At 41.6% G+C, this 19,019-nt stretch overlaps 1 protein-coding gene across 4 annotated transcripts in view; it reads right to left on the bottom strand.

Moving 5' to 3' along the window:
- Positions 1-19,019, bottom strand: part of LOC117962508 (filamin-A-interacting protein 1-like) — a 60,291-nt gene that overhangs the window by 932 nt on the left and 40,340 nt on the right. For all 4 annotated transcript variants that reach the window (XM_034917841.2, XM_059023520.1, XM_034917839.2 and 1 more), the window contains exons 3-5: positions 16,228-16,401; positions 15,567-15,745; positions 898-3,712 (exon numbers count right to left, since the gene is read on the bottom strand). In XM_034917841.2, the coding sequence (XP_034773732.2) occupies positions 898-3,712; positions 15,567-15,745; positions 16,228-16,401 (3,168 nt within the window). The remainder of the gene's footprint in view (positions 1-897; positions 3,713-15,566; positions 15,746-16,227; positions 16,402-19,019) is intronic.

Consider the following 19,019-nt stretch of genomic DNA (forward strand, 5'->3'; position numbering starts at 1 on the left):
TATATATATATATATATATATATATGTAAGGATTGATATTGACCAAGTTGGAATCCCAAAGGTTCTTTAATTTTCAGGTGGGGATGTATTGATGTACAACCCATTAGAGCAACACTGTCAGGTGAAAGGAGTCATCTAGAGGTCAGGAGTCTGACTTCAACAGCAGGTTGCAGAGGCTTTGATTAGCACTGGCCGTAGGTAAGGTAGTCCAAGCCATTTGCTAACAGTTATGTGGTTAAAGTTTTTGTAACTAGAAGCAGTAAAGTTTATACCATCAAGGGTCAGTAAAGTACAAACATTACTGTATCATACATTTAAACTTAAAAACTTACTTTGGAAGCACCTTCTGCAATGTCTTAGATGCCAATTAACATATCAATACATTTTAGTGTTAGTACACTTAAGAAATGTATTCAATTCATCTATACCTGGAAAGTGAACTACCTAGGGAGCACTCGCCATCTGATATCATTTTAAAACATTTCAGTAGCAACTGAAATACAGAAGGGTTACTATTATTATTATTATTATTATTATTATTATTGTTTTGAATTTTAAGCCAACAACTTCTACTAAACAGTAAAATAGTACCTGGAGAATACAAATGGACACTGGTCTTGGTATCTTATTCACCAAATCATTCAGGTTCTTAAATGATTCACCAAAAAAATAATACAATTACTTAATATTTGATTACCCTAAATGACCAAAGAAGTACCTTAACTTTTTCCCCTTCAATTTGTAACTGTTTTTGGTGTACATTTGTGCCAAGTTAGCACTATAACAAAATTATGCAGGAGTTACAGAATATATTTTCAAACAGCATTTACTGTAACTGTAAATTACCTGGAGAACTATCCGAGTACCTCCAATGAAAAGGTCTGCTCCTGTACTTACCACTGACTGCGTAGGTCTGGTAGAGGCAGTGCTTACAGCTGTTATAGTGATGCTGCTTGTCACTTTACTGGTGCCAGTCTTGGCGGCTGTGTTATGACAAGGAGAACGTAAGACAGTACCTGTCATAACTTCCTTGTTTTCAGTTGTCACGGTAACTGGCCGAACAAGGATTGTGGGATTAGGGTTCTGTGAGGAAGGAGTGGAAGGTCTTTTTAACTGGGGCCCCAAGTGAATGTGAATTTTGTTGTCCTCTGTCGTTATAATATTGGCATTGGAGTTGTACTTTCTGATCGGCGTGGGCACGGTCTGTTTTTCTGGGGTTACCTTGAAAACAGCACGTCCCATAGTCATCCCCTGAGGTTCTGGGGACACTGAAACATCGGCCAGTGCTGGTGTACACACTGTCATCATTTGGATAGGAGATACGGGTCTATCTGTAAAAGGTGTTTTGCCTGTTTCTGGGGACTTCCCCTTTGATGTAGTGGTGATTGTAACAGGAGACATAGCACGCTCTGCAGACCAAAGGGTTTCCCCTGCTTTGCTCTTCGGTGAACCTGCACTGGGAGTTGGAATGACTGTGATCCGTGGTTTCTGAAGACCTAGAGTAGGAATTATAGTGGTACTTGAAAAGAAGTCCTCTGAAGGTGGACTGCTTATCTCCAACGTTGCTGTGCTGTGTTCATGGTTGGGTGTGACACGGATATGTAAGGGCTGGCCTTGTTTTTGTGAAACCACCACTTCAGCCCGTGCCGAGTTCCCATCAGTTTGCATTGCTTTTTCTGGGACAGACTGAGGACCATGTTCTTTTTTCTTCATCCAGGGAATCCATGACTTTCTCATGCTAAGCTCACTGGTTGCAGGAGGGTAGCGGTCAAGCACAGCTGGCCGTTCCATCGGCTTCTTCAGGCCCTTTTGGCGCAGGTTGCTCATAATGTGGTTCTCTTCCTGAACTGATTTTCTTATGAATACAGCAGGTGTGTCCTCCTCAGCTGTTTCACTAGCTACTGAATCTGTCTGCACTCCAGTAGATGTCACTGGAACGTCTACCATCCTCCTGCCATTCATGCTAGGTCTGAGAGCGCGACTGTAGCGTTTTGTAATCTCCAGCTCATTGGTCAAGTTCAGAACCTCCATACTCATTTTTTTCTTTTTGTTTTCTTCTTCTATAAACCTCTGCTGTAGGACAGAATAATCAACCTGTAGCTGAGAAAGCTGATCTTCTTTGTTCATCAGCTCATGAATCTTTTCCTTCAGGGCCTGAACATCTGCCTGAAGATCTCTGGTTTTTGCCTCCTCCATCTTGTACCGTTGGCGTAACTCTGCTTCTTGGCTCAATGCTTCTCCCTTTTCTATTGCTTTGTTCCTGGCAATTTGACTCTTCATTTCTTCCAGCTGTTGAGAAAGAAGGTTAGCCTTGTCGTGTTCAGTTCTAAACTTTTTCTCCAACAAGTCATATTCATCCTCTGTTTTCATCAGGTCACCTTCCACCACCTCCAACTGTTGTAGACGGTTTTTCAGTCTTTCAATTTCAAGTGTTAGCTCTGTAACCTTGTTGTCTTCTTGTCCAGTTGCTTCGGTATGCCTACCAAACTCTTTCTTAGCCCTGCTTCTAGCTGCCTCCCGTTCAGCTTCTTCAAGAGCATCAAGTCTCTTTTTCATGAGGCCAACCTTATAGTTCAAGTTGTTTGACTTCTCTTCCTCACTCCTAAGCTTGATCTGTAGCTCCTCTTTCTCTTTTGCAAGGCCAGACATCTTTCCTTCCATCTCAGATTTTAATTTCAGTAGCCTTTTGCTTTCCTCTATAAGCTTCTCAGTCACTTCCATAACCTTGCTTTGTTCAGTCTTAACCATTTGGTTTAAACCATCGGTCTTCCTTTCCTCCTGTTTAACCTTGTCTGACATATTTTTTCTTTCATCCACCAACATGACTGTAAAAGACTTTAGCTTTGTAAGGTCATCCTTCAAGCTTAATTCTGTTTTTTCCAGTTTCAACTCTAAAGCCTCGAGACCTTTCACCTGAGCTTTCACGACTTCTAACTCATTGATCAAATCTTTGCTCAGGCTCTTCTCTTTCTCCAAGCTAGCGTGTAGCTGTGTGCATTCAGATTTGCTAACACTGAAGGCCCCTTCTAATTTTTCAAGTTCCACCATCCTCTTCTGCAGTTTTTCCACTTCATGCTTTAACTCTTTGCTGTGATTCTCTTCCTCTTGCAGTTTTTTCTTCAGCTCCCTGCACTGGGATTCTGTCTTTGTTATCTCTTCATCTTTCCCCTCCATCTCCAGCACTCTCTTGCGGAGGTTCTCCACCTCTGCCATGAGGCTTGAGTTCCCACTTCCTCCTGTGCTTATCTTGTTTCTCAGTTTCTGTAGCTCTTCCTCTGCCTTCTGAAGAACCTTGTTCGTTTCCTCCATCTCCTCGATCCTGTGTGTCAGTCCGGCCAGCTTCAGCCTCAGGTGACGGTTCTGAGACTCCTGATTGGCTAGCTTGGCCGCCATCTCCTCATGCTCCTGCACAAACTTTGTGGACTTGTGCTCCAGGTCGGTTTCAAGCTTCAGGATCTTCTGGCAGTCCTCTTTTGTTTTACTGTTGACAGCTTTCAGTTTTTGTTCTTTTTCCTGTAGCTTCTGACTCAGGTCCTGCACCTTCTGTGTTTGTTGATCGATCTGCTCGATATGGATCTGCCTTTCGTCCACCAGCATCAGTGCAAAGGACTTGAGCTTCACCAGCTCCTCTCTCACTTTATTGAGTCTCTTGTTGTGCTCCTTTTCTTTGCGCGTCTGGTAGGCTTTTTCTTGTTCTAAAAGCCGTTTTAATCTGAAAAAGACAGAGAACAGGGTATAATAAAACTATTATGTATTAAATCTCATAACATGTTACATAGATATTGGAGATTCAAATGTAATGTTACCATACATAATGTTAACTAAAAAAAATTGTTTCACATTGAGGTAAAATAATAAGCCCTTCCCCCCAAAATTCTTAATTGTACAAATTGTACCATGTGATCGTACACTTCAATGTACTTTACCATCAAAGGCATCTGGGGGCTTTCATTGTAACTTGTAATGCACTATGGTGGCCGACCACAACTAATCTTTTTCTTTCTTTTTTTTTTTTAGAATCTGCAATTATTTTTACCCACGATTTTCCCCCAATTTGGAATGCTCAATTATTATTATTATTATTATTATTATTATTATTATTATTATTATTATTTATCTCCTTCACCGTGGCGATTCCCCACAGCTCAGGGACCCGAGGCTCAGTGGACATCCTCCGATCCCAGGGGCCAATCGGCGTCTTTTTACACCCAGGAACTCGAGCGGATGTCTGGCGGACAAAGGCGAGCCCAGCAAATCTCAGCCCCCAAGCTCACTCGGCGCCTGGCCTGTAGGGGTCACTGCAGAGTGGTGAGATGAAACCGTCTAAGCCGGATCCCACCTCCCCAAACCCAGGAGCGCCAAAGCCAATGCGGCGCCCCCCCACCCCCAAGGCATCTTGAGTTCTGTTTTGTTCAGATCTTTAGCCTTCTTTACCCTTCTTGTCAGTGTCCAAGGAACTTGAAATCACATAGCCCGACTACAGAAGAGATGTATGCAAACAGAAATGCAATTGTCCACGCAGTGTAATGTCATGCAAATGACCTCTATCAAGACTGTGACTCCCCACTCCACCCAGCTTACTTCCACATCATACACAGATGCAAAGTCTGGACACAACAGCACTGGGAATTCCTCCTTTTTCACCATGTTTCTTCAACAAATTGAATTAGCCAGTTCTCTGAAAGCACTTTTATTTGTTTTTGCTCTTAAAAATACAGATGTGTTTTGTACAATCACCTTTAAGCATTAACTATTTGCGCTCTGTTAGTTTTGGGGTTAAAATATTATATTTTTCAGTACAGTAATTCTTAATCCTGGTTAAGAACAAAAGAAAACATGAAAGAAGAGAACTATTTTAAGAGAAAAGTAAGTGTTGCATTTTGGTGAAGAAAAGCTATCTATCTATCTATAAATACAGTTCTCCCTCGCTATAACACAGGTCTCGGGACACACAATATGGACGTTTTAACAGAAGAGTTTTAGAAACGGGGGAGGGGTGGGGGGGGCACCACGGGACACAATACATCTGACTAAAATACAAAATAAAATAACTCCCTTTCTATAATGCATATCTAGTGAAGCAAAAATGTAACTTTCCGTACATTAACCATGCATAAAGCACCATGTAATCAGTGCTATATTTTTTACAAAAAACAAAGGTAACATTCCCACTTGTGGATCATTTTATTAGCAGTTTTTAAACTATAAATAGCCTATTTTATAGTTTATTTACCATAACACTGCATAGATCAAACTCAAACTATACTGTTCAGGGTAACAGAACACTTGTGATATTTAATAAAGAGCTTATCCTTTTTATTTTCTTGTCAGATTTCACATACAGACAAGCACAAGCCTCAACACCCACTGAGTATTTTTATTATTTTATTAAAAGAACACTGTCAAGTTAGGATGAAGACTAAACATTATCTGTTGCCAATATTTCTGTGCATCATGTTGCATTTTTCTGGGAAGTTCACACAGTGTAAGAAAGCTAAAAAGATGCAGACCTGACCACACAGAACATATATATCAGGGTCAGATTAGAAACTAGAGTGTTACATTGACCAGTTTCATCTGCAGTGCAGTTTCACAATAAGTTAAATACACAGCAGCTTCAAGTCCATGCTCTAAAGAAAGTTCTGTTCTGCAATCGGGCACTCTATTCATAACTTACACTGTGGTTTCGACCAGCTTACAGTGCTATAAAAAACAACTTTTCAAGAGCCCTTCAGAACTCCTTAGGTGCTAAAGAAATGTTTTAACCCAGCATTAGCCTTCTCATTCCTTACCTTCAGACCAGGATGTATTGTAGGTAAATGCATGCTTTGCATTGTACAAAACTGTGCTCAAGAGACTTTGGCCTCCTACTCCACAGGGAATTAGCCATCACATTCCACCAATGTCAACAGAACAATGAAAGGTGAATGTTGTGTAAAATAGCTGTGGACCACTAGCTGATGATGTCATCCCTCTCCCATATATGGCATGTAATTGTGAACGGTGAGGAGGCGGGGCCCTCGACAGTGGGAGGGAGGTTTCTTTTATACCCTCCGAGGGAGCGGGGCCTATTTGAGACAAATACTCCTCTCTATGAGAGGCTCACACACCAGCTGCAGGTTTCAACCAACCAGTGTTTGGAAGATTAGGAGCAGCCACTATCAAAAAAAGAAATGCTTTTTTTAGATAATTATTTTTTTTCCCGGACTTCACTACCGTCTTTACTGCACGTACAACTTAAGGTCCATTATTAAAGTTAACCCTAGTAAAAGCATAGTAAAGTATGAAAGCATGCTAATGCACAGGTAAGCATTGTAAAGTCAAGAGAGAGATGCTAAAGCACATTAAAAAACAAAAGAAATTGACAAAGCATGATACACTATGGTAAAGCCATAGTATAACCATGGGAAAAACATTGTGCACATTTACCATGGTAAACTTTTCTAAGGGGTGGTGCCAGAACCTTAATAACTGTTGAATCTACAGAGTGTTGTGTCAAGGTAAAGCGGATACACGCAAATTAGGTTATGGAACCTGATTCACTGGTAAACAAACATTTTGGCTAATGCTTACATTAGTGTGCTATATGTTTGCTTGCTTTAGCTGAATAGACACTATGTGTACTGGTTTTCAATAGCAGTGAAACAACATTAGAGTCATATATCAGTGTTCAAGTAAAAACAAATCAAGTGTGAAAACCCTAGAATGACATATGAGGGATTATAATGGATTCAAATGCCGAATAATCATTTTAAAAGGCATGGAGACTGAGATCAGAGGGGTCGGTGATAATGCAGAAACAAGACGAAACAGCATGTTCAGATTTGTAGAGACAGGAATTCAGATAAAAAGAAAAGTCTTTATGAAGTGCAGAGAGATCCACTGCTGATAGTTACCTCAACAATAAAAATACATCATAATCAACCACACTTCTATCAGTTAAACTTTTTTTTTCTTCTCTTAGTGATAGTGTGATTAATTCTGCTTGTGACATTCATAGCAAACATGAGGAAAGGATTATTTTAGTTTGGAAGAATTACAGAAACACTTAATTCCTGCATTAATGAGATGTGATATGACAGGTGTGCGCGGTTGTTTGAGTGCAGCTTTTACAGACTTTAGGCCCTGTCCACACTACATAACCGTACTGGAAACGGTTCTAATTAATCCAGCTCAAAGCGTCCACACTGAAATACCGTTTCACGTTTAGTCGGGCTTAATGCGTCCACACACTATTACTATTAAAATAGTTTGGTTACAGTTCCTAGCAGCGCAATGAACAGTGGAAATAAATATGATAATATCCCATCATGCATTGGATTATTTTACAATAACGTGTTATGCTTCATATTAATAGAGATCCATATTGCTAAAAAGAAATAAAACAAGTATTTTTGGGGAAAAAGTAAATACGAACACACACACGCACACAAGTAGGGATTGGAAGTTTGGGGGTTTTATTTAATCAGGTGACGTCCCTTTAAACAAATTGATCTGATTCTGTTTCATAATTAAACTCAGAAAAAAGCTGTTAATTACAAAATAGCCTTTGTTTTTACCTTCATATGTTGCTTGAGCCTAATTCTGGTCCCCTTAATTTTATTTCAAACAGAGCTTACAAATTACTTGAATTGTTCATCCTGATTCTACTTTTAACTCGCATTTCATTTTTGCAGTCACCTAATTTATCATTGTGCTTTTGTTATTTTCACCCTTAAATTAACAGATTATTTTCTTAAGCATACAAATTAATACTCGGTGCAGAATGTACACTGATAGCACTTCAGGCGCTTGTTCTGAGTATTTCGCCAAACATATCAGAAAGCATTTGGGGATATTGGAGGATACACAAAAAATGTAGTTTGGTATTACAGCGTCCACACTTCTGACAAACCGCACTACCTGATGTGATCTAGCCTAATTTAGAACCGGACTCGAGACTACTTCCTGAGATGGTCTCTTGTCCTGTGCTTGAGTACGGTATTAAACACTGCGTAGTGTGGATGCAAACCGTATTTAGCACTTTTAAGCTGGTTTAAAGGTAACTAATACGTTTTAAAGGCATAGTGTGGGCAGGGCCTAAGTGTCCATGTATACATGTCTTAAAGCATTATTATTATTATTATTATTATTTATTTCTTAGCAGACACCCTTATCCAGGGCGACTTACAATTGTTACAAGATATCACATTATTTTTACATACAATCACATTATTTTATTTTTTACACATTATTTTTTACATACAATTACCCATTTATACAGTTGGGTTTTTACAGGAGCAATCTAGGTAAACTACCTCGCTCAAGGGTACAGCAGCAGTTTCCCCCACCGGGGATTGAACCCACGACCCTCCGGTCCAAAGCCCTAACCACTACTCCACAATGCATTAAACAGAAACGTTTAGCACGGAGTGGCAGCAGCACGTTATTCGTATTTTCCATTCGTGACACACGACAGTACCAATGCGTTAAATGCATCTTTATTGCACTCTGAATAAAGTGAAGTCGGTATGAAGTTTTAAGACCTAATTGGCCAAATTAGTTTTGATCCACTGCTTTGTACATGGCTTTCAGCCTTTGGCGAAGAGAACCACAGCATCCCAATGAAAGGTCACAATCATTTACAGCACAGGAAATGTCTGGGTCACCCACCCCACGGGATGAGACCTGTTTGAAGCACTAAGCATCAATTGCGTGGAAACAGGACCACAACAGAAATAGAGCACTGGTCTTCTTGTATGGATTTCAGCCTCTCCAGGTACCAAAGGTGTAAGCTAGTCAGCCAGGCCCTTTAGTGGTTAAAATTCTACCCTTATTTGCTTCCTAAGGAATTTCAACATTATAATTTTCTATGTGGCCATTCCTAAAAGTTCACAACCTCACAACTGGTTCTGGTTTGTACCTTCAGTTTCACCTCAGTATGACGAGCTGGTGTTTCAAAATAAACTTCAAATCCATGGTGTCACAATAATCACGAGTCACCACTAGCATCACATGTCGAGTGTCCATGCCCTGACTGAAGTTTTCGCAGCTTCTCAGATAAGATTAAGGGGATCCAGACATAAGAAGAAAGAGGTCGACCAATTCGAGTAGGTATAAGGGTAAGCTTTTAAAGGACTTCTCTCTTCACAGCAAAGACAACATAATAGCAGTCATATTTAATCGTCTCTTACAGTACCCGAGAACTTTTTAAAAAATGTTCCATTTTCTATGAAGGTGTACGATTTAAAACTTATTTGGAACCACTTTACTTGGTTCTGTATCCAAATCTTGAAGAATTAGAAAAAGTTTATTTTAAAAACCCTTTGGATGGGTACAAAGAGGCTTGTACACCTGATACAGCTCATCAACATACCCTTAACCACAACTTGTTCTTGATCATGAATTCAGAAACATCCAACAGCTTTCTATCCAAGGACAATCAGGATCCAACAGGATACTCAATCGCTAGAAGGACTTAATGAAGAAGAAAAGTAATTGATATAATATGTTACAGCCAAAGTCCGAAAATCGGCCAATGATGTCATTGACTGACAAAATCGGCCAATGATGTGAATGACCGGACAGTAATGTCCGGTCATTCACATCTCCTGCGCTAATTTTGACCAAAGTTGTTTTCTTAACATAAATGTAGAGTATTTCAGACATTAGCCAGCCACTGTCAACAATTCCGAATGAATCTCGGGCAATGGTGTGTGTAACTATGCCAATTTGTAGCACATGCCTCATAACGTGGGACAATAAGCGTTCCACCTGCTGTCTCTTATTTTTAGCAGCAGTAAGCCTGGCCAGGCAACACTATTTTATAAGAAAAGGGTACGCATAAAGAAAAAACAAATGAGCTGATTTTACTGTTTCTCTCAGGCCCATTGTTTGATTTTCTATTAGGAGTGTATCCCTTTAAAAAAAAAAAAAGACTTCCTGGGTCATGCGCGCACTTTCTGAAATGATATATATTTTCTGGGAATGGAGTTGCTTGTATAGTTTGTAATACATTGTAGTTCAGTCAGTATAGCCTATGGAAAGATCCAAAAAATCTATAAAAAAAAATAAAAAATACAACGGAGCTGAGTTATTACCCTGCTGTGGATCTTCATTCTTCCAAAACCGTGATCAGCAAGAATATTACTCGCTGAAGAATCTTCCGACTCGATTTGGATTACCAGAGACCAAGCTGTTTTTCTTTTTTCATTTTTCCCTCCAGTTATTTTTCGGATTAAATATATTTTTGGGGGACTGGATGTTTAAACAAAGACTGTATACAGCATTTTGATTTTCGGGAGTGTTTTTTTTTTCTTCCAATCTGCTAGTTTGTTACTTTTCTCTTTCTTTTCATTCCGAGCATTTGCAAATATTGTGTAAATAAATAGTCTTTTGAGTTTGATACGTTTCCCCCCGTTTCATATTTGCTATTAAGCAGTTCTTCTTCTTCTTTCAGTGAGGTGTATATTGTATTGGTTTTCTCGTATTTAGAAATAAAAATTGAAAATGTATTTGATTTATAGAGCAGTTTGTTATGAATTGATGTCGCTAGTTTCTAAAATGGCGTCTGAATTGTTGTTAATTTAAATCTCTGTATAGTTGATTCTCTTAAATATTGAATACATGTTGTTGAATAAAGCAATTACGTATTCTAAAATATACAGGGGTTGCTTGTTTTTTATTTTTTTTTACCTCCAGTATATTTTAGTATTTGTATTTACAACTGTTTCAACATTGACCACCTACTACTGGGCAATGTCATCATTTAGATTTAGATATGACTACATTGACAAAATCAGCCAATGATGTGAATGACCAGACAATGCTGTCATTGGCCATTGCTGGTCAATGACGTCTAATATTGTGGTAATGTGACTGGTGGTCAAGGCTGGCCAGCTGCAGAAATAGCAACCCACAGACTCAGAACTGCCATTGAGCGTCTTGGCACACAGACCAACAAAATCAAAACAGGAACAAAATAACAGTTTTTACAAAAACACTACACACAAACAAAACAAAACACCACCTAGGCCCAGCTATCACCTTTCTCACTCTTTTCACTGCTACACTCATCTACACACCCTCACCGAACATTCCTGCTTTCTTCTTTTACAGGGTGTGACAGCAGGGCTCATTGACAACCAATCATTCAATTACCACCTGGCCACATTCCACACTCTTCAATTGACCACCAGTCACTCAATTAATCACAGTGTGGCTGTGCATAGGCAGCCACAAACACACATGTCTTGATGTGCAGGGCCTCTGCCCTGTCACACTTCCTCCGCCTGCTCTGCCACTCTGCCCTGTCACACTTCCTCCCCCTGCTCTGCCACTCTGCCCTGTCACACTTCCTCCCCCTGCTCTGCCACTCTGCCCTGTCACACTTCCTCCCCCTGCTCTGCCACTCTGCCCTGTCACACTTCCTCCCCCTGCTCTGCCACTCTGCCCTGTCACACTTCCTCCCCCTGCTCTGCCACTCTGCCCTGTCACACTTCCTCCCCCTGCTCTGTCACTCTGCCCTGTCACACTTCCTCCCCCTGCTCTGCCACTCTGCCCTGTCACACTTCCTCCCCCTGCTCTGTCACTCTGCCCTGTCACACTTCCTCCCCCTGCTCTGTCACTCCGCCCTGTCACACTTCCTCCCCCTGCTCTGCCACTCCGCCCTGTCACACTTCCTCCCCCTGCTCTGCCACTCTGCCCTGTCACACTTCCTCCCCCTGCTCTGCCACTCTGCCCTGTCACACTTCCTCCCCCTGCTCTGCCACTCTGCCCTGTCACACTTCCTCCACCTGCTCTGCCACTCTGCCCTGTCACACTTCCTCCCCCTGCTCTGTCACTCTGCCCTGTCACACTTCCTCCCCCTGCTCTGTCACTCTGCCCTGTCACACTTCCTCCCCCTGCTCTGCCACTCTATCCTGTCACACTTCCTCCCCCTGCTCTGCCACTCTGCCCTGTCACACTTCCTCCCCCTGCTCTGCCACTCCGCCCTGTCACACTTCCTCCCCCTGCTCTGCCACTCCGCCCTGTCACACTTCCTCCCCCTGCTCTGTCACTCTACCCTGTCACACTTCCTCCCCCTGCTCTGCCACTCTGCCCTGTCACACTTCCTCCACCTGCTCTGCCACTCTGCCCTGTCACACTTCCTCCCCCTGCTCTGCCACTCTGCCCTGTCACACTTCCTCCCCCTGCTCTGTCACTCTGCCCTGTCACACTTCCTCCCCCTGCTCTGCCACTCTATCCTGTCACACTTCCTCCCCCTGCTCTGCCACTCTGCCCTGTCACACTTCCTCCCCCTGCTCTGCCACTCCGCCCTGTCACACTTCCTCCCCCTGCTCTGCCACTCCGCCCTGTCACACTTCCTCCCCCTGCTCTGTCACTCTACCCTGTCACACTTCCTCCCCCTGCTCTGCCACTCTGCCCTGTCACACTTCCTCCACCTGCTCTGCCACTCTGCCCTGTCACACTTCCTCCCCCTGCTCTGCCACTCCGCCCTGTCACACTTCCTCCCCCTGCTCTGTCACTCTACCCTGTCACACTTCCTCCCCCTGCTCTGCCACTCTGCCCTGTCACACTTCCTCCCCCTGCTCTGCCACTCCGCCCTGTCACACTTCCTCCCCCTGCTCTGTCACTCTGCCCTGTCACACTTCCTCCCCCTGCTCTGCCACTCTACCCTGTCACACTTCCTCCCCCTGCTCTGCCACTCTGCCCTGTCACACTTCCTCCCCCTGCTCTGCCACTCTACCCTGTCACACTTCCTCCACCTGCTCTGCCACTCTGCCCTGTCACACTTCCTCCCCCTGCTCTGTCACTCTGCCCTGTCACACTTCCTCCCCCTGCTCTGTCACTCTGCCCTGTCACACTTCCTCCCCCTGCTCTGCCACTCTGCCCTGTCACACTTCCTCCCCCTGCTCTGCTACTCTGCCCTGTCACACTTCCTCCCCCTGCTCTGCCACTCTGCCCTGTCACACTTCCTCCCCCTGCTCTGTCACTCTGCCCTGTCACACTTCCTCCCCCTGCTCTGTCACTCTGCCCTGTCACACTTCCTCCCCCTGCTCTGTCACTCTGCCCTGTCACACTTCCTCCCCCTGCTCTGCCACTCTATCCTGTCACACTTTGCCCTGTCACACTTCCTCCCCTTGCTCTGCCACACAATATATAGTAAGTATGGACTGGAGAGGAGGCGTATAGTGGGAAACTATGGCCCAGAGGGAAGAACTATAGTTACCAACAGGGAACTATCGTGCTCGAAGACGCAGGTTTTCAGCATTGTCCCCTGGAGGTAACTATGGTTCTTCCCGAAGGGCCTTTAGTTTTCCACTATGTGCCGAGGTCTGCAGTCCATATTTGTTTTATGAATCAGTCAAGAAAATCCTGTTTTTGAAGTCCATAGCGCATAGATATTAAAGATGGATTTGTTTGAATTTGCTCATCTGCCAGCACGGTTTCTGCTTTTAACTCAATAAACCAAGATCTTACAAAAACTAGGCGAAATGTCAACATGAATACAAAGGTTTTGTTTCATTAACAGTTTTCTTTCATAGCCAGCCTATGCAATTCATGCTGTCGCCACCAATAAATAAGGAAAAAAAAAAACTGCCGTAAAGGTCACAGCACCTCTTGAACTCTTGCACGTGTCAGTGACTGATATTACACGTGCACTGCTATAAAATCAAGTTGAAAAAAGCATTAAGTGCTTAGCCTTGGTATGTACTAAGAATAGTGTACCTGATGAAAGTCATGCAGGAGGCTGTCAGAATGTGACTTCTAATGGTGTGCATGCTATCAGCAGGATAATGAGTGTCCACAAACCAGAGTATAGAGTACTATACTTTGTTAATGCCATGTTTTTCAAGGTTGTTACTGCCCTTGTTATGAAAATATCTTCAGGTGTTGTGTGTAAAATATAATCAGTATACCAACACCAGCACTATGCAATCCCTTACTGCTTTTCCATTTACTCAAGAGAAAGAGCATACATCTGATGCAACAATGATGAACTGATAAAGACATTTCCACCGAAACTGCAAACCCAAATCCTTTTTATTTATTATTTTATTTAAGTGAAGGTTGCGTTCTTTATTGCTTGCAGATCAGTTTCCTTTGCAGGTGATTAGGGCCTAACATTACATCACCACAGAGGCAGCCAGGGGTTTTCTGAAGCCAGGGTGACTGCAGCACAAAGGAATGTGTTATCACAGAGTGCCGAAAGACATTCTTCTAGGGAACGAGGAAGATTCCACAGAAAGTTGAAAATAGCTTTGTGGGAGAGGAGTCCAGGGACGAATCCCTGGTGTTTCAAATAACCACATCTAATTACTGACCTGGACTTTAAAATAGGGCTTTAAACTAGACCAGCCTTAACCCAGCTCTAGAGACGCAGTTTAGAGGTCGAGACTTCCTAACCTCTTCAAAATGTGTCTGTTTCCATTCCCTAACTCTGGATGACTCAAGTAATTCAGAGAGCAGAACAATGAGCGAGGTGGTGTCATGTCTGTCCTACACCTGTAGTAAAAGTAGGAGGTGCTACCAGGTTGTGAAAGGAAGCTAATAAAAATGCTTGTATGGAAAAGAGAAAAGCGAGGTTACAAACAACATTAGACCACCCCCCGCCGTTACCCCCCGCCACCAATTCTACAGTCCAAAAACTACTTTAGTAGGTGTAAATACTGGAAATGGCAGTTTTTGTTACACAATACTGTGGAGTATATTTTTGCTGATGGATACGTCTTTGTTCTAGACATGTCCAAAAAATATATATATTTATGGCTGTTTTAATTTGCCCAGTTATGTGTCTCCATATTCTCCCTAGTTTGTAAAAGCCCAACTTGAATGTCACCACAACTCTACAAGCCACACCAACAGACCATCTCCATTCCTGCTGCTTATTCAATCATCTCTTTTCAAAAATTGCCTAATTGATAAAAAGGGAAACTTACTTGGTTTACTAAGCAGTACCTTCAGTACAGTACCTACAGTGTCTATACTACACATTTCTATGATATACCATGATTGGAAGTCTGGCTGTCATTAGCAAATACACTAATGTATAGCAGTTTTGGGAAATACTTTATTTAACATTCTATTAACGTACTCCCAACATCCATTCTGTAGATGCCAAACCTGCATGTCGTGTGCTTGTTTTTTGGCAAGGGTAACGTTAAGCCCGGTCTCGCTTCAGCACACATCAGTCATGAGGCACTGATAACAATCTGATTCACCTGCATTTATCAGGTTTGTTTGAATGATATGAGGCACATTGCAGTATTGTCAAGTCACATCAGGTTGCTAAAATACCGTGATATGACCTCATGCAATGTTTAGGCGAAGAAAAGTCCAAATAAAAAAGAAACATGTCAAGACCAATGTGTTATAGTTCATAGGACAACTGGGGAGCAGTGGGTTTACTTGGGGGTGCTCAACACAGGAAGCAAGGCATGGCTCTGCATGGACTAGACCGAGAACACTGGAACTACCTAAACTAAATATAAGCTGGTCCCTACCCATTACTGTATGGACTTTGGTGCTGCTGGCTTTGTGAATTGTTCCCCATGGTGTTGTTGTGTTGCTGGCGTGCCTCTCACCTCTCTCGCTCCTGCTCCAGGAGGTTGGTGAAGTCGTCGCTCTTGTTCATGTAGTCATTGTGCTTCTGCTTCTCATTCTCCAGTTCGTTCACGGTGCGCCGGTGACACTTCTCTGCCAGCAGGAGCTGCTCCAGCATGCGGCGGTACGTCTCCCTGTGTTTATCCTCCAGCCTGTCCAGCTGTACAGTCAAAGCAACATAAACATACATTATCCCTCCCAGGTGAACAGGGCCAAACACAAGCTCAGCTACAGCATACACAGAAACTGAACACAGGTGCTTGGGTTTATTTTATTGTCTTCACAAAGCAAAATAAATGAATAGATTACAAATATGATTGCTATATGTAGTCCACTAAAGCGTATTTGACTATAGCTTTGACTATCTGTTTCAGATAATGTAAGCAATACAGAGTAGAACACTTTGGGCTAGATTTTCAGTCAGTATTATTATTTAAGAAAAACGCAACCCAAAGTTAACAAATTAAGACAAATAGATGCTTTTAAGTAGTTATTTTGGTTTCTGAAGTCCATTTTAATGAATTAAAGGCTGTAGGGTGTTGTCAAAGCAGCCAACTATAATCTAGAACAGTTTTATGATTATCAGACGGTATCATAAAAGTAAGCATAAGGTATAATGAGAATATCAATGCGTGTCTGTACCTCTGCCATGGGTGGCTCATACACATCGTCTCCTATAGATGTTGCTTTGGTGAGGACAGCGTCCCTGTGTAACGCACGCAGAGCCTTGTCTGGGACTGAGGAGCCATACTGAGCTTCCAGCACCTCAGGCTTGGTCCTCTCTGTCTTCAGCATGTGAATGATATCCTCTCGTGCCTGCAGTGAAGAATTGTGTATTTTAGAAACATCTCGCTATTTTAAAAGATTATTTGGGCATTTGTTGTAACTGTTACTATACGTGAAGGTATTTCTTGAATTAACCAACTACTGTATACTGCACTTTGAATGTGTGACTCAACACATAGTAAAGCTGAAAGCACCGTCTAAAAGTTATTGACAAACATTACGAGTAGAAGTTTCTTTTAGTATTACATACAGTGTCCTACCAATGAGTTTAATAGTTATGGATAAAGCCCAAATGTGCTAACGCCACTATGTGGATATATTCTCTAATGTTATTTTTAGAGTACAGCACAAAAAAGGAACTGAGATTATGCGATTGACAAATATTTAAATGTCTTTCACCCATAACAAAAACACACAATGCTGGTATATGTCGTAATACAGTGTATAAAAATGTTTTATAGCTACACTGACACAGATTATTCTTGAAATGTATGTCTGCTTTTCTTGCTAAGTTTAGTTTAGTGCTACTGTATGTCTTAAGCGTTTAATGTAAATGTAAGGACTGTTACAAACCATAAAAAACTGATGGACTAAATCCAGCCAGGGTTGAAAGATTTCCTTTGAGCAATAGAAATCAGAAATGAGAGAGAGAGTGAGAGAGGGAGGGAGAGAGAGAGAGAGAGAGAGAGAGAGAGAGTGTGTTCGCTAGCACTTCTATGTAAGGTTCAGACTTACAACAGGACCAAGTGACCTTAATTCTTATGATAAGTTTGTAGGTCATAAAGTTGGCTTTGCACTAAGGTCACAACATATCAGGATTAAGATATCCCCTTGCAAAAACTCATACATTACATAATACAGTAAGTATTGAACAGTAAATAATGCACATTAATGTATTTTTCTGTACCTTTTTGGTTTCATGCATTCATCTTCTACTCTTATTATTTTTATTTTTATTTTAAGTAAATTAATGGCAGGGCAATTTCTATTGCCGCTGCTGCCATCTTTGTATCCTTTCTGTTTGTGTTGTTACAGCACTCTATTTACCAAATTGGTAAGGACTGTTTTAAGGAGGAGTGGCAAATACCGTTGCAGCAGCAACGGTCATTCAAGATCTAGACAGCATCCAGAAATGGGCAGACACATGGCAAATTACATTTAATATAGAAAAGTGTAAGGTATTGCACGCAGGCAATAAATATGTCCATAACAAATACCATATGGGAGACACTGAAATTGAAGAAGGAATCTATGAAAAAGATTTAGGAGTTTATGTTGACTCAGAAATGTTTTCATCTAGACAATGTGGGGAAGCTATAAAAAGGCCAACAAAATGCTTGGATGTATAGTAAAAAGTGTTGAATTTAAATCAAGGGAAGTAATGTTAAAACGTTACAATGCATTAGTAAGACCTCACCTAGAATATTGTGTTCCGTTCTGGTCACCTCGTTACAAAAAGGATATTTCTGCTCTAGAAGGAGTGCAAAGAAGAGCGACCATATTTATTCCTGGTTTAAAAGGCATGTCATATGTAGACACGCTAAAAGAATTGAATCTATTCAGTCTTGAACAAAGAAGACTACGCGGTGATCTGATTCAAGAATTCAAAATTCTAAAAGGTTTTGACAATGTCGACCCAGGGGACGACTTTGACCTGAAAAAAGAAACAAGGACCAGGGGTCACAAATGGAGATTAGATAAAGGGGCATTCAGAACAGAAAATTGGAGGCACATTTTTACACAGAGAATTGTGGGAGTCTGGAACCAACTCCCCAGTAATGTTGTTGAAGCGGACACCCTGGGATCCTTCAAGAAGCTGTTTGATGAGATTCTGGGATCAATAAGCTACTAACAACCAAACGAGCAAGATGGGACTGAATGGCCTCCTCTTGTTTGTAAACATTCTTATGTTCTTAAGTTAGTGATCAGCAGATGTGTCAGCCACAAGAAGAGCACAGCGTGTGGTTTTCACTAACTCTACTGTGCAGAATAAATGATTTTTTTTTCTATGTGTAAATATTAGGACTTTCTTCCTATGCATTGGGACGCGGGACATTTGCTAGGAAATCAGGACTGTCCTGACTATAAATAGGGACTGTTGGCATGTATGCATTAGCAGATGTAGATCAGGTGACTAAAGTGTGCATGCTTGTATTATAATTGTATGCAATAAGGAACATCCAATCAGAGCTCAATATAACTCCAGGGTGTCAGCAGTGCTATTGAACCTCAGTATAGTATCTGTGTCTGGAGGACACTCTGCTACTGAACCTCAGTATAGTATCTGTGGCTGGAGGACTCTTGTAATTTTACAAGCTGTTATTACTATACCACTAGGTGGGGCCTGTGCTAATTGTTTTTCACAGTCACGAACTGATTATTATTATTATTATTATTATTATTATTATTATTATTATTATTATTATTATTATTATTATTATTGTCATTTATTTTTTAGCAGACGCCCTTATCCAGGATATAATCTGTTTAATTATTTTTTTAATGCTTTCTATAAACCTATTTCACACGCATTTAAACCTTATTATGTACGAATTAGGTGACTAAATTGGAAGGCAGCTTTCAATTATGCACATATACTGTGCATAGAAATATTTAACTCCGTCCAATGTGCTGAAATATTTCTGCAT

The sequence above is a fragment of the Acipenser ruthenus genome, chromosome 5, assembly GCF_902713425.1.
Source record: "Acipenser ruthenus chromosome 5, fAciRut3.2 maternal haplotype, whole genome shotgun sequence".
Lineage (NCBI taxonomy): Eukaryota > Metazoa > Chordata > Actinopteri > Acipenseriformes > Acipenseridae > Acipenser > Acipenser ruthenus.